Source organism: Chionomys nivalis, chromosome 21 (genome assembly GCF_950005125.1).
Source record: "Chionomys nivalis chromosome 21, mChiNiv1.1, whole genome shotgun sequence".
Taxonomy (NCBI): Eukaryota; Metazoa; Chordata; class Mammalia; order Rodentia; family Cricetidae; genus Chionomys; species Chionomys nivalis.
This window is the reverse complement of record NC_080106.1, coordinates 20,074,709-20,088,277: the sequence shown is the minus strand read 5'-3', so window position 1 is coordinate 20,088,277 and position 13,569 is coordinate 20,074,709. Positions and strand designations below refer to the sequence as shown.

At 44.4% G+C, this 13,569-nt stretch overlaps 1 protein-coding gene across 2 annotated transcripts in view; it reads right to left on the bottom strand.

Moving 5' to 3' along the window:
- Positions 1-13,569, bottom strand: part of Cog4 (component of oligomeric golgi complex 4) — a 36,206-nt gene that overhangs the window by 1,515 nt on the left and 21,122 nt on the right. For both annotated transcript variants that reach the window (XM_057753327.1, XM_057753328.1), the window contains 9 exons: positions 12,810-12,928; positions 12,202-12,368; positions 10,597-10,762; positions 4,512-4,574; positions 3,061-3,177; positions 1,789-1,881; positions 1,017-1,100; positions 760-861; positions 112-240 (listed from right to left, as the gene is read on the bottom strand). In XM_057753327.1, the coding sequence (XP_057609310.1) occupies positions 112-240; positions 760-861; positions 1,017-1,100; positions 1,789-1,881; positions 3,061-3,177; positions 4,512-4,574; positions 10,597-10,762; positions 12,202-12,368; positions 12,810-12,928 (1,040 nt within the window). The remainder of the gene's footprint in view (positions 1-111; positions 241-759; positions 862-1,016; positions 1,101-1,788; positions 1,882-3,060; positions 3,178-4,511; positions 4,575-10,596; positions 10,763-12,201; positions 12,369-12,809; positions 12,929-13,569) is intronic.

Here is a 13,569-nt window from a genome sequence, read left to right as displayed (position 1 = left end):
ACTAAGACAAGTCAGGGACACACAGGAGGGTACCTTGTAGAACTGTGCTACTTGCAAATGAGGGAGTGGCAGGGTTCCAAATTTGGCTATGAACTCTTCCCAGTCACATACCCGCTCTAGATTGAGGATTGTAGCCATTTGGGAGAGCCGGGCGAACTTGTCTCGGATGGTCCAGGTTGTCACCGTGGTAAGGTAGGCAATGAGTGACCTCAGTTCCTTGTCAAACTGCAGACCGCCAAGCTACCAGAGAATGAACACAAACCTTGTCTCTGTTTAAGGCCTGGCCCTATGATGAAACAACTAGAATCCAGTGGTCCTCAGAACTGGGAGCAAAGGCTGAAGATATGGCTCAGCAGGTAGGGGTGCTTGCCACCAACCCATGATCTGAGTTTGATTCCTAGAACCCACATGGAGAACCAGGATGACTGCAAAGTTGTCCACATGTACACTGTGGCATGTGCTCCCCACGATAGATAGATAGATAGATAGATAGATAGATAGATAGATAGATAGATAGATAGATAGATAGATAGATAGATAGATAGACAGACAGACAGACAGACAGACAGACAGACCGATAGAAAAAAAAAAGAACTAGCAGGCAAGACCACCACTAGGCCTGTGACTCCAGTCTGTTCTAGTGCCTCAGAAGCCAGACAGAACTGGGTCTAGCTAAGCAGGCGGTGCTGGTGGCAGAGAGGACATAAATTCTGGGATGGAATAGGGGAGAGCTGTGGGCCCATATTCCTTTGAACTTACCCTATTGAAGGTGGACTTCAGAACCACTTTCTCTAGTTCAACAGCAACAAGGCTGGTCATGAGGCCCGTCAGGCTGTCATAGATGACTGGAGACAGGCTGGCCTGCACAAAGCTTGTATCAGTAGAGTTCATCCAGTCCCTCTGCCTTTACACTGGAGTCTTCCAGTGAGACAGTTCCATGAAGAGGTAGTATCCCCACAGACGACTCAGTGAGCCTTTGGACTCCACAGGATGCCGAGGGCAGAAGGGGTAATTACCTTGAACTCTGCCATCTGCTGTTCCAGGTTAAGGATGAACTGCTGTACCCAAGGGTCATTGGCCTCATAGTCATTGAATTCTTCCTATGATCAGAAGCAAGTGGGGGTTGTAAAGGGCCTCTATCTAAGAATTACTACTCACCTTCATCCTTCCTCTGCCCTTTTAAGTAGATGAAATAAGTTCTTTCTTCCTGTAGCTTCTGACTATAAAATCAGCCTGAATGAGCGTGGCATTTTACATCTATAATTTCAAAGACCAAGGCAGGATTGCCTTAAGTTTGATAACAGCCTCAGTTATACAATGAAATGAGACCCTTGCCTAATAAAATAAAAATAAAATCATTTCCTGTTTAAAAACACAAACCCAAACAAACAAATCCCCTAACTAACCCCAGAAAAGCAGCTTGAGTCCGAGGCTGAGCAGCAATGCTCCTATATCCAGCTAACAGCTCTGGGCTGCAGCAGTGCTCCATTTACGAGGGAGAGGCTAGGCCAGGAGAATAAAGCTCTTAGATGGTTACACAGTGAGACTCTCAAAACTAAAAAGGGCTCCTAGGTCTATGACAGATGGGGCAAAATGTGCTGTGCCTCAGTAAAGATGAGTCACGTGAAGACAAGATCCCTTCACATATTTCTCTGAGCCATGCTGACAGCAGGAACAAACTGTTTCCTGGGAGGAATCCAGTCTTTGATGGAGGTGGAGATGAGCTGACGTTAGGTCTAGTCTGTTCAGATGATTCACTACCTTTGATGACTGTTGTGTCAGACTGACCTCCTCGATGTTGTGGGAGACTGAGAGAAAGGTGTTGATCCAAGGTTGAACTTGCGGCTTGACTGCTGAACTGTTGAGCTCCGCCAGCCCTTCCTGCACCAAGACAGGACAGAGACACATCGTATGTTTCTTCTACCCCTCTCATGACTCCTGCAGCTGAGCAGGCGCTTCAAGAACCATAGTGGAGGTCATGACAATAAAAGCCAGGAACACGTCCCTTTCCAGATCTGTAGAGATTCAGGTCCAGAGAAGAGGTCCTGAGATTGCCTTAGTAAATCTCAAAAGGTGATCTGTGGTGATATTTTGTTTGTGCTTTAACAAATAAAGCTTGCCTGAAGATTAGAGCTCGCCACCCTAGTTAGCCATAGAGGCCAGGCAGTGGTGGTACTAGAGAGACAGAGGCAGAGTGATGTCTGTGAATTCAAAGCTACCCTGGGCCACTTTATATTGAATTAGTCTAAAAGAGAAACAGAGCCAAGCAGTGGTGGCTCACACCTTTAATCACAGCACTGGGAAGGTGAAGACAGGAAATGATACGGAGGGGTAAAGAGAGAAATATAAGGCAGGAAGAGTTCAGAATTCAGTCTGAGGACTTGTAGAAACAGGCTACCCCATTTAGTCTGAGGATTTTGTAGAGGTAAGTACTAGTGGCTGGCTGCTCTGCTTCTCTGATCTTTCAGCTTTCACTCCTTAGTATCTGATTCCGGGTTTTATTAAGACCAATTAGAAATTGCGCTACAAACTGGGCAGTGGTGGTGCATGCCTTTAATCCCAGCATTTGGAAAGCAGAGGCAGGTGGATCTCTGTGAGTTCAAGGCCAGACTGGTCTACAGAGTGAGTTCCAGGACAGGCTCCAAAGCTACACAGAGAAACCCTGTCTCAAAAAACAAAACAAAACAACAAAAAACAAAAAAGAAAAGAAAGAAAGCATGCTACAGTGATTTCATAATGCCTAGTGGCTGTGGTCAAGTGCCTGTGGCTAAGGTCAAGCATCATTGAACCATGTGGTTCAATTCCTCTGCGCATCTTTCTGAGGGCTCTTGTCATTTTGGGATCACCAAGCAAAAATTCTAAAGGATATGGGCTTGTTCATGTGATACAAACTAAAAAAAATAACTGTGGGGCCTTTAGTCTCAAGGGGTTTGCATGCCTTCAGTGACTGGCATGTTTCATCCTCTTTCCCACACCCCTGTATCCCTGCGCACAGTGGAGCCTATAGTAAGCCAGCTAACAGTCTTCTCAGAGCATCATGGTAACAGCATGAGGTCTTACCTGTAAGAGGTCTCGAAATTTGTTGGACACTGCAGCTAAGTCAGAAAGGCAGCTGTCAAACTTGGCCTGGGCCTGTTCCCCTCCAATGCCCTGACTGAACAGCTTGGTGCAGTCACTCTAGGGGAAAATAAAGCTTTAGAAATCGACTGTGAAGCCGGGCAGTGGTGGCGCATGCCTTTAATCCCAGCACTCGGGAGGCAGAGGCAGGCGGATCTCTGTGAGTTCGAGGCCAGCCTAGTCTACAAGAGCTAGTTCCAGGACAGGAACCAAAAAGCTACGGAGAAACCCTGTCTCAAAAATCCTAAAAAAAAAAAAAAAAAAAAAAAGAAATTGACTGTGCCTACGCCATTGCCATTGGAATATAAGCAGGGCAGAGAGGGTTCTCTGAGAAGATTCTGTAATGGTGGCTTTCTGCTTTCACCCTCCCCGTTCTTCTAATGCGGGGGTACCAGTGTCGGGGAAGAGACAAGAAACAGAAATGGTAGAAGTTTACACACACACACACATTTAAGGCTAACAGGGCTGGAGAGATGGCTTAGTGGTGAAGAACAATGGCTGCTCTTCCAGAGGACCTGGGTTCAATTCCCAGCAAACACATGGCAGCTCACATCTGTCTGTAACTCCAGTTCCAGGAGATCTGGCACCCTCACACAGACATACATACAGGCAAAATGTCAATGCACGTAAAAATAAATGAGCCTTAAAAAGAAAAAAAAAAAGAAAAAGAAAAAATGCCAGGCAGTGGTATACACAGTTAGGTCCTGGCACTGGAGAGGGAGAGGGAGGCATATCTTTGTGAGTTCAAGGCCAGCCTAGTTTACGAAGTGAGTTCCAGGACAGCCAGGGCTACACAGGGAAACAATGAACAACAACAAAAACATTTAAGGTTAACTTTTCTAAGTTTAAGTTTTGGTTCAGTCATGTATTTCCTAAATAACTTAGGCAAACAATTTAGTTGTGAAGCTTCAATTCCCCTCTCTATAAGAGGGAACAGATGCACACCTTTAATGCCAGCACTCACGAGGCAGAGGCAGGAGGATCTTGGTGAATTTCAGGCCAGCCAGGGCTACCAGTGAGACCCTGTCTCAAAAACTTGGGTTCTTTGGAAGAACAGTAAGTGTTCTTAACTGCTCAGGTAGCTTTCTAGCCCCTAAAACAGTTTTTAAGTACTTTTATGAAGCATGCTCAACTCTATTTCATGAGAGCACTCAACAAAGCAGAGCAGGACACTATAGAACAGAGAACTGAGGCTAGAATGGAAGGACTTGGTCATGGTTATCATCCCCAGGAGGTCCATAGAGCTCTTGCTAAACTGCCAATCACTACTGGAATCCTACAAATGGGTCTCCGTGTCAGCCAATGCTCAGTCACCTGAGGACAGGTGTTCAGTGCCTTTTCTCCACCAAGTGTGGCTCTATCTACTAAAAGCTGATAGACAATTTCACTTGTACCTCCAGAGTCTTCTTCAGAGTTGAGATATTTTCACTGCAGACTTCCACATTATTCAGAGTCACCTGGAAGATGACGAGAAAGGAACATTATTTCCTGATTGTTGGGTTTGCAGTCCACTCCGACAATATCCAAAATGGCTGACAGCTACATTTCTTGTGGTTCAGAGAAGTTCCAGCTTGAGTTTAGACCCAGCTAAGGAAAGCCAGCACCACTGTTATTAGGCAGGATAAACAGATCTTGGCCCAGACAGAATGGTGAGCTAGGCTCATGCTTTCTCATGTTCCCAATACCAAAGCAGCAAAACCATACTGACTGCAGAAGTAACACACCTGGCTCCATATTACTTACAGATTACTTAATTCAGACAAAGAGGTATGTGTTAAGTCCTGGGCTCAAGATGACCATGTTTGGTAAAGAATGTAATAGACTTGTGATAGACCAGGCACTGTCCTAGATACTGGGGAAAAAAAAACCCTGAAAAAACAGACAAAATACACACTCCCTACAGTAGGCAGTATACTTCAGTGATAAAATGTGTTGGAAAATAGTATTTTGTTTGTTTGTTTGTTTGTTTGATTGATTGGTTTTTGGTTTTTTGAGACATGGTTTCTCTGTGTTGCTTTGGAGCCTGTCCTGGAACTAGCTTTGTAGACCAGGCTGGCCTTGAACTCACAGAGATCCGCCCCCTCCCGAGTGCTGGGATTAAAGGTGTGTGCCACTACCCATCCAGCCGGAAATAGTATTTTAAGGTGTGTTACTTTGTTTATGCTGTGGAACATTTGTTTAATACGTAAAGATGCATTGCTTTTGTTTCTGCTGCATTTGTTTAACTCTGTGAAGCTGTGATTCTTTGCCTGTCTAAAACAACTGATGGTCTAAGAAAGCACTGAACGGTCAATAGCGAGGTAGGAGCAAGGATAGGTGGGGCTGGCAGGCAGAAAGTATAAATAGGAAGAGAAATAAATAAATAGGTTAGATATAAGGCAAACATTCCTAACTAGGCATTCCTAACTAGGAACAAGCTTCCATGTGTGATTTATTTGGGAGCTGGGTGAGCCCCCCAAAAGAGCCAAAGAGTAAAACAACCAACAGTAAGAATGTGCTTAGCAAGGACAAAACCCTGGACTGAATTCCTAGCACCCAGCCCTGGTCCAGCCTCCCAACTCCGATATGTATGTAAATTCAGATAGTGATAAACACTATGATAAAAATAAAACAGGGATGGAGGCACAAATTCAAGATGGAAAGCCCACAGGCTCCAAAGCCACAGAGAAACCCTGTCTCGAAAAACCAAAAAAAAAAAAAAAAAAAAAAAGATGGAAAGCCCTCAACACTAGAGCTGGGATTAGATAGAACACATGAATCCCTAGTATAGGCTAAGGGCTCCTCCTTTTCTGACTTACCTGTTCCTGAGACAAGGTGTAGAAAGAGCAACCAAAAAAGGCAGCATGGGGATTGGAGAGACAGCTCTGCAGTTAAGAATGCTCACTACACAGACATGAGTGCTTGAGTTTGTATGCCAGCACCTAAAAATGCCTATAACTACAGCTCCAAGGACTCCAAAATTCCCTGAATGACAAGCATGCACACCCTCCTTTCCCACATGTGTTTAATCTCTCACAGAGACATATACATACACAGATAATCATTTTAAAAAAAGCAGTAAAGGTGATGTGGCTCAGTTGGTAGAATGTTTACAGAACATACAAAAAGCCCTTGGTGCTGGGCGGTGCTGGCGCACCCCTTTAATCCCAGCACTCGGGAGGCAGAGACAGGCAGATCTCTGTGAGTTCGAGGCCAGCCTGGTCTACAAAGGGAGTTCCAGGACAGGCTCCAAAGCTACAGAGAAACCCTGTCTCGAAAAACCAAAAAAAAAAAAAAAAAAAGCCCTTGGTCTGATTCCCAGCACTGCATAAGCCAGACATGGTAGGGCTCACCTATAATTCCAGTACTCAAGAGGCAAAGCTGGAAGATCAGAAATTCAGTCACCCTTGGCTGAATAGTGAGATAGTAAGTTGAGGCTGACCTGGGATATATGAATCCCTGCCTTTAAAAAAAATGGCAGTATGGAAACAAAAGTAATAAGGTACAAATATGACCATCTAGAGGAAATCATCTTTGGTTTAAGGTACTCAAGAAAGGCTCTATGTTGGAGATGGTTGACTGAATTTACAAAGCCAGAATGCTCATGTTCCATTCATTCAAACTGATGAGAACATTCCACCCCCTTGTCAGCCTCTCTTTGGCTCACTTTCCTATTCCTTTTCTTCCCACCTGTGCTGCTAAGGATCAAACACAGGCCATGCTGAGTAAGTACTCTGCCACTAAGGTATATCTCAGCCTCTCCTTCGGCTTGAGGAAGTCTCATATAGTCCAGGCTGGCCTCAAACTCCCTCTAGAGCAAGGATTCACTGCCTCTACCTGCCAAGTACTGGAACTGCAGGCCTATGCCACTATGCCTGGTAGAAACTTTTTTTTTAACATGTGTGAATATTTTGCTTGCACATATGTATTTGCACATGTATATGCCTGGTACAGAGGCCAGAAAAGGGCAGGCACTGGAACTCCTAGAACTGGAGTTACAGATGGTTATGAGCCACCATTCATACTGGGAACAGAACAGCAAGTACAGGGCCTGGAGAGGTAGCACAGTAGTTAAGAGAGCATTTGTTATTCTTGTAGAGGACCCAGGTTTGGGTCTTAGCACCCATACATCACTTAGCTCACAACCATCCAAACTCTAGTTATAGGGGATCTGACAACCTTTTCTGACACCTGTAGAAACTAAGCATGCACAGTATGTACACACACACACACACACACACACACACACACACACACACACACACACACAGGCAAAACACTCATATACATAAACAAAAATAAATAAATAAAAGTTAAAAAATAAAATACTCAGCAAATGCTCTTAACTAATAAGCTATTTCACCAGCACTGCCACCCCGATTTTAAGAGGGTCTCATGTAGTCTACCCTGTCTTCAAACTTGCTATGTTGATGAAGCTGGCCTTGAACTCTGGATTCTGTCTCTACTTCCTGAGTTTACAGATGTACGTCACCATGTCCAGCTTCTGGCAGGATGTTTTAGAGCAGGTAAATGCCATAAAAACACAGTTGTGGTCTGGAATACGGGTATAGAGACTATGGGTTGTAGGATTAAAATATTTGGGGGACTCTCATGGTCTCTGGCTGGTCAGTGGGTGGCATAGCTGGAGGACAGGGCAGGAAGGAGCCATGACTGAGGAACTTACAGGTTTTAGGGTAAAGGAGAATCCCAGATGCAGAGGGGTTTGAACTGGAAGTCGGCTGGCACCATGCAGTCAGTACTGGAGAATGACACTGCAGCTTAGGCCCCTCCAAACAGGGCTGGGTAAGGGAAATGAGGCTATAGCACAGGCCTGCTAACACTGTTTCCAGAGAAACTGTCCTGTTATGACAGCTGAAGGATAAAGGTCGCAACCCAGTGTTTCCCAGGCTTTTAAGGGCACCAAGAATAACTGTCAAGAGAAAATGGATTTGGGTTCAAATGGTATGGACTTTTAGAGTTTCCCTTGGACTAACAATCTTTGTAAACATGGATTCACTGGGTTTATGCCTGCTCAAGGCAAATGGGATGTCAGGAGAGTTGGGGAATTCATTTTGACAGCCAAATGAATCAAAGTGTCATACAAAATAGGCTTTGTGGGGCTGGAGAAATGGTTCAGCCATTAACGGCTAAGTTCACAAACAAAACGTCAAGACAGGCTTTGTGGTGGAAGTAATGACATTTTAAGTGTTTGGAACACTTAAAACCAGAAATCTGTAACCAAGCATTTAGCACCACCTTTCTTTTTGCCGTATCATGTGGGTCTTCTAACAATGAAACTGTCTAAATGGGAAATTTTCACAGAGCAGAGAAGCGGAGTGAAGGCTCTCGCTGGCTAGCCCTGGGGACAGAAGTCAAGTGGTGGGGAAGTATTAGGAAGGTAGATGGGTGAGGTTTAGGAGGCCTGAAACAAAAGACCAACTAGGCTTGTAGTCTGTGCCAGTAATCCAGCTGTTCAAAGGCTGGGGAAGGACAGGTGCACATTCAAGGTCACCTGGGCTACAGAGGAACTAGGCAAGCCTGAGTAAGTTTGTGAGACTTTTTTATTTTTTTACTTTTTATTTTTATTTTATTTTATTTTTTTTGGTTTTTCGAGACAGGGTTTCTCTGTGGTTTTGGAGCCTGTCCTGGAACTAGCTCTTGTAGACCACGCTGGTCTCGAACTCACAGAGATCCGCCTGCCTCTGCCTCCCGAGTGCTGGGATTAAAGGCGTGCGCCACCACCGCCTGGCTGACTTTTTTATTTTTGAGACAGGGTTTCCTCTGTGTAACAGCTCTGGCTATTCTGGAACTTACTTCATAGGCCAGGCTGGCCTCAAAAGTGCTGGGATTAAAGGCATGTGCTGCCACCGCCCAGCAAGTTGGTGAGGTTTTGGCTCAAAACAAAATTTATAATCCCAGGTGATGGGATTATAAATGTACACTACCAGCCTAGGTTGATCCTCCTTTTGGAGAACACCCGTGATATCCTGAGTGCTGGGATTAACCACTACAGTTATCTCAAGGGAAAAATTTTCGGGCTGGAGAGATGGCTCAGTGGTTAAGAGCATTGCCTGCTCTTCCCAAAGGTCCTGAATTCAACTCCCAGCAACCACATGGTGGCTCACAACCATCTGTAATGAGGTCTGGTGCCCTCTTCTGATCTGCAGGCATACACACAGACAGAATACTATATACATAATAAAATAAATATTAAAAAAAATTTTCAATGTCAGAAAAAGGACAAGGCATCTTAAATAACCATGTTGGATCTGTATGGTAACTAGTTAGTGTGATTTACCTGTGCAGGGTAAGGTAGCAAGTTTTAGGCAATGTCTCTGAGACCAAGAACATGAATCTGATAGAAGCGGAGCACTAAGAACTGCATGGACACATTTTTTGCATACAATCTATCTGTGGACTGTTGACTAAAAGTTCAGCTTTGGAAGTTTCCTTCAGCCTCTAGGCCTCAGGCACCAAACTCAAGTCTAGTGTTATGGAAAACAGGACACAAAGGACCTATAACAGTGCTATTCCCATATGTCAAGTCAGCACGTGCCAGAGAGACCTGATTATGAACCTCAGATTCTTTTTGTGTTCTTCAGTATGTTACAAACTGGCTGCTACCCTGTACAGACGCTTTCATCCTTTTGGATTTCTCTGTCCCTGTTACCATACGATGGGAAGACTCACGACTTCATCACATCTCTCGCTTGTGTGGCTAAATGCCTTCTGTCCTCCTTGAAACATCTTGATAGTAGTCCAGGATAACCCTGAATTCATTATCTACCTTTCTCAGCTTCCCAAGTGCTAAGATTACATGCATGTTCCAAAAAGGAAGTTACTAGAAAAGTAGCATTGGGTGGCATAATGGATTGGTATCCATCAAGACTGTGGCTTCTTCTCAGAAAAACATATAGAAGCCTGACATAGACATTAGAGTTGGTTTTGTGGTGGATGCATACACTGTAGAGCCCCTCAACAGCTTGGCAGAGGAGTCCTGGGAAGAACACTGAGGAGAAGTAAAGAACCCAGGCTTTTGGCAAAAAAGAAAAGCAAAAACAAACAAACAAAAAACATTATGCCTCAGGTTTGCTCAGAGCAGGTTCCTGGGTAGGAAGTGGTTTCAGAACCTAGAGGAATGTTCCTTAAAGCTATTTTCCTTTTCTATTAAGTTCTAGAGGAAAACTCTTCACCCTGAGGTTTTTTATAATCTGGCCAAGAGGTTGCAGTCTAACCTCTCAAGGGAGCTGGGAATGTGGCTCAGTTGGTAGAGAACGCCATGCCTAGCACTGCTAAAACAGGACACACACCTATACTCCCCACACTCCAAAGGCAGAAGCAGGAAGACTGAAGTCAAAGGTCATCTTTCATTATGTATCAAGTTTGAGACCAGCCTTGGCTATAAAACCTGTTTTAAAACAATAAAAACCCTTAAAAAAAAAAAAAAAAAAAAAAAAAAAAAAACCACCTGACCCAGCTGCGAGCCTGAGGGCCACCTACCAGAAAGGACAGCTTGGCTTCATCGGTGCTCTCAATGCCTTTTGTGTCAAACTTGCCCTGCTGGAGGCTGCTGTGCATGATGTTCACAGCACTTGTTACCCCACGCTGGATGTCTTGAAAGGTGGTGGCTGGGAAGCCCATCCGTAGTTTATTACACAGAACATCCCTGTGGGGCAGAAGAGCATGTGCCAAGTTAGTGTTCAACCTGGCCGACAGGACAGCAAAAACAGAGCACCCACTACCCGGACTCTCTGTACCAGCTGCTCTTTTGGGATGGACCCCACTCTTCTTCAGCAACCACACTGTCTGTGATGGTTCTGACAGGGTCACTGTGGTTCTAGCTAATGTCTGCTTCTTCATCAGGCTTTCAGTTATTACCACTGAGCGTCATCAAAGAGGGGACAGTAGAGCTCAGTGAAAAGCAGTGACACGTTGGAGCTGAAGAAGACACTTTGAGTCAAGTCAATACTGGACTTTCTGTTCTACTTCAGAGGTAAGTGGCCCATGACAAAGGATACAGTCTCTCTAAGCCCCAGTTCCACATCTACAAAACTGAAAGCACAGTTCTCATATCAATTTCTTTACTTTGTGTGAGGGGACACATGCTACAGCAAATTTGTGTAGATGAGGGAGGGAATGACTTGCAAGAGTTGGGTTACCTTCCCCTATGTGGGCTCTAGAGAGTAAATTTAGGTTATCAGATTTAGCAGCAAGTATCTTTACCTGCCGAGCCATCTCATCTGCCCTACATCAAGATTTCTATACAATTAAATATTGGGGGGAGCTGAACTGGGCATGGTGGCACACACTTTTAATCTCAGCACACAGGAGGCAGAGGCAGGTGGGTCTCTGAGTTTGAGGCCAGCACGGACTACAGAGCCAAGTTCCAGTATAGCCTGAAAAAAACCAAAAAACAGTAAGAGGGTGGGGGCTATCAGTATAGTCCTTGGCTTGTAGAGATGGAAAATATGTCTTTATAACTGTTTTTTTTTTAATATTTATTTATTTATTATGTATACAGTATTCTGTCTGTGTGTCCGCCTGCAGGCCAGAAGAGGGCACCAGACCCCATTATAGATGGTTGTGAGTCACCATGTGGTTGCTGGGAATTGAACTCAGGACCTTTGGAAGAGCAGGCAATGCTCTTAACCTCTGAGCCATCTCTCCAGCCCTTTATAACTGTTTTTTATCTAAACCACATGCTTTTCTTTTGGGTCTGAGGGTAATGACACGTTCAACATACTTTAATGATTAGGTTAAGTAAAGTAGCAAGGTACTTAAGGCTGATGGACAGTTGCTCCAAGCTATGGATATTATATTAGGAACAGTAGCTTCAAAGTTTTTGTTTCTTTGTTTTTTCGAGGCAGAGTTTCTCTGAGTCCTGGCTATCTGGGAACTTGTTCTGTAGACCAGGCTGGCCTCAAACTCAGAGTTCCACCTGCCTCTGCCTCCCAAGTGCTGGGATTAAAGGCGTGTGCCATCATGTCCAGCTAGCTTAATATTGTTTGGGACTGAATTTGACACAAAAAGAAACAGGTCTGACCGAGGAATCAAGATACACCTAGAATTTTTATGCCTCAAAAGCAGGAAGGGAGTCAACAGTACCTGAAGTCAGCTTCCAGCTCTCTGGTGGCAAGGTTGATCATGGCACAGAGACAGTCGATGTTAGAGCTGGAAAGTGCTCGCCCAATGCACTTTTTAACAATGTAGAAGACATCATCCACCATGCTGGACGTCAGCTGACCCTTTTCATAGGTATCCAGAGCCACAGCCTAACAAAAGGCAAAGCCCTCAGTGAGTGTCCCAGTTCTGAATGTTCTAGATAGTTTTGTTTATACCAGCCCAGCTTCTGCACCCTTTTCTATACCTTAACAAAACAACATGATCACTACATTAGAAAACTGAGTATTTGGGGCCTCTGCCTTGGTGACATCCAATATCTGGGATGTCAGTATACCTGCAGGGAGGCAGGGAACAAGGCTCTATAGGGAGCTGAGCTGTTCTCTTGTAACCTTTGGGAAAGACCCAGCTGGAAACATGAAGAGTGTGACAACTCCGGAGATGTCCTCTTACACACAGCAGTGCTACCCAGTATGCATTGGAAAGCACTCTCAAAGCAGGACCAAGAAATATGACAGGTCTCAGTCATTTCATTCAGCCTGGCTTCTTGGACAGGAAGCTCCACTTGCAAGAGATGTATCCTAATGTCCTACCTTATTGACAGTCTCCCTCATGAAGTACTCCTCCATGGTAATATAGAAGCCAATTAGCTCCTGCATGGTACAGCTCAATAGGCAGTTATTGAGGAGTTTGTCCAGGCACTTCTGGTGCTCTAGGGGACAGCCAAGAAAGGAATATTCACTTTCCCCCCAAGGAAAACAGCAATGTTTTTCATTTTTCAAGTTCTCTTCTGGTTTTTGTTCCAAACAGGTTCGTATTTTCCATGAATAAAGTCACTTCTTTTAGAGTAAACAATTTTGTACAAATAATTTAATTCCTTTTCAACAGTTCTCCAAGATTGCACAGAAGACAAAAGATGCATGCTTCCAGGGCAAAGACCAATATATATTAGATATAAAGCACATTATTATCCTCTATATCAGCACTGTCTAGCTGTTCAGGAGGTATATCTGTGATGGTAGAAATTTTAAAATATATTTATTATTACTGTGTTTGTTGTGTGTGAATAATGTGTGAGAGTGTGGCCCATGCATGCCGTAGTGCTCTTGTGGAGGTCAGAGGACAACTTTTAGGGAGACAGTTCTTTCTTTCTAACATAGGTTCTAGGGACTGAACTCAGGTCGTGAGGCTTGTGTAGCAAGCACTCTCATGGTCTGAGCCATTTTGCCAGCCCAGGACATGGTGTTTTTGTTTTCTGAGACAGAGTTTCTCTGTGTAGTAGATCTAGTTGTCCTGGAACTAGTTCTTGGAGACCAGGCTGGCCTTGAACTCACAGAGATCCACCTATCTCTG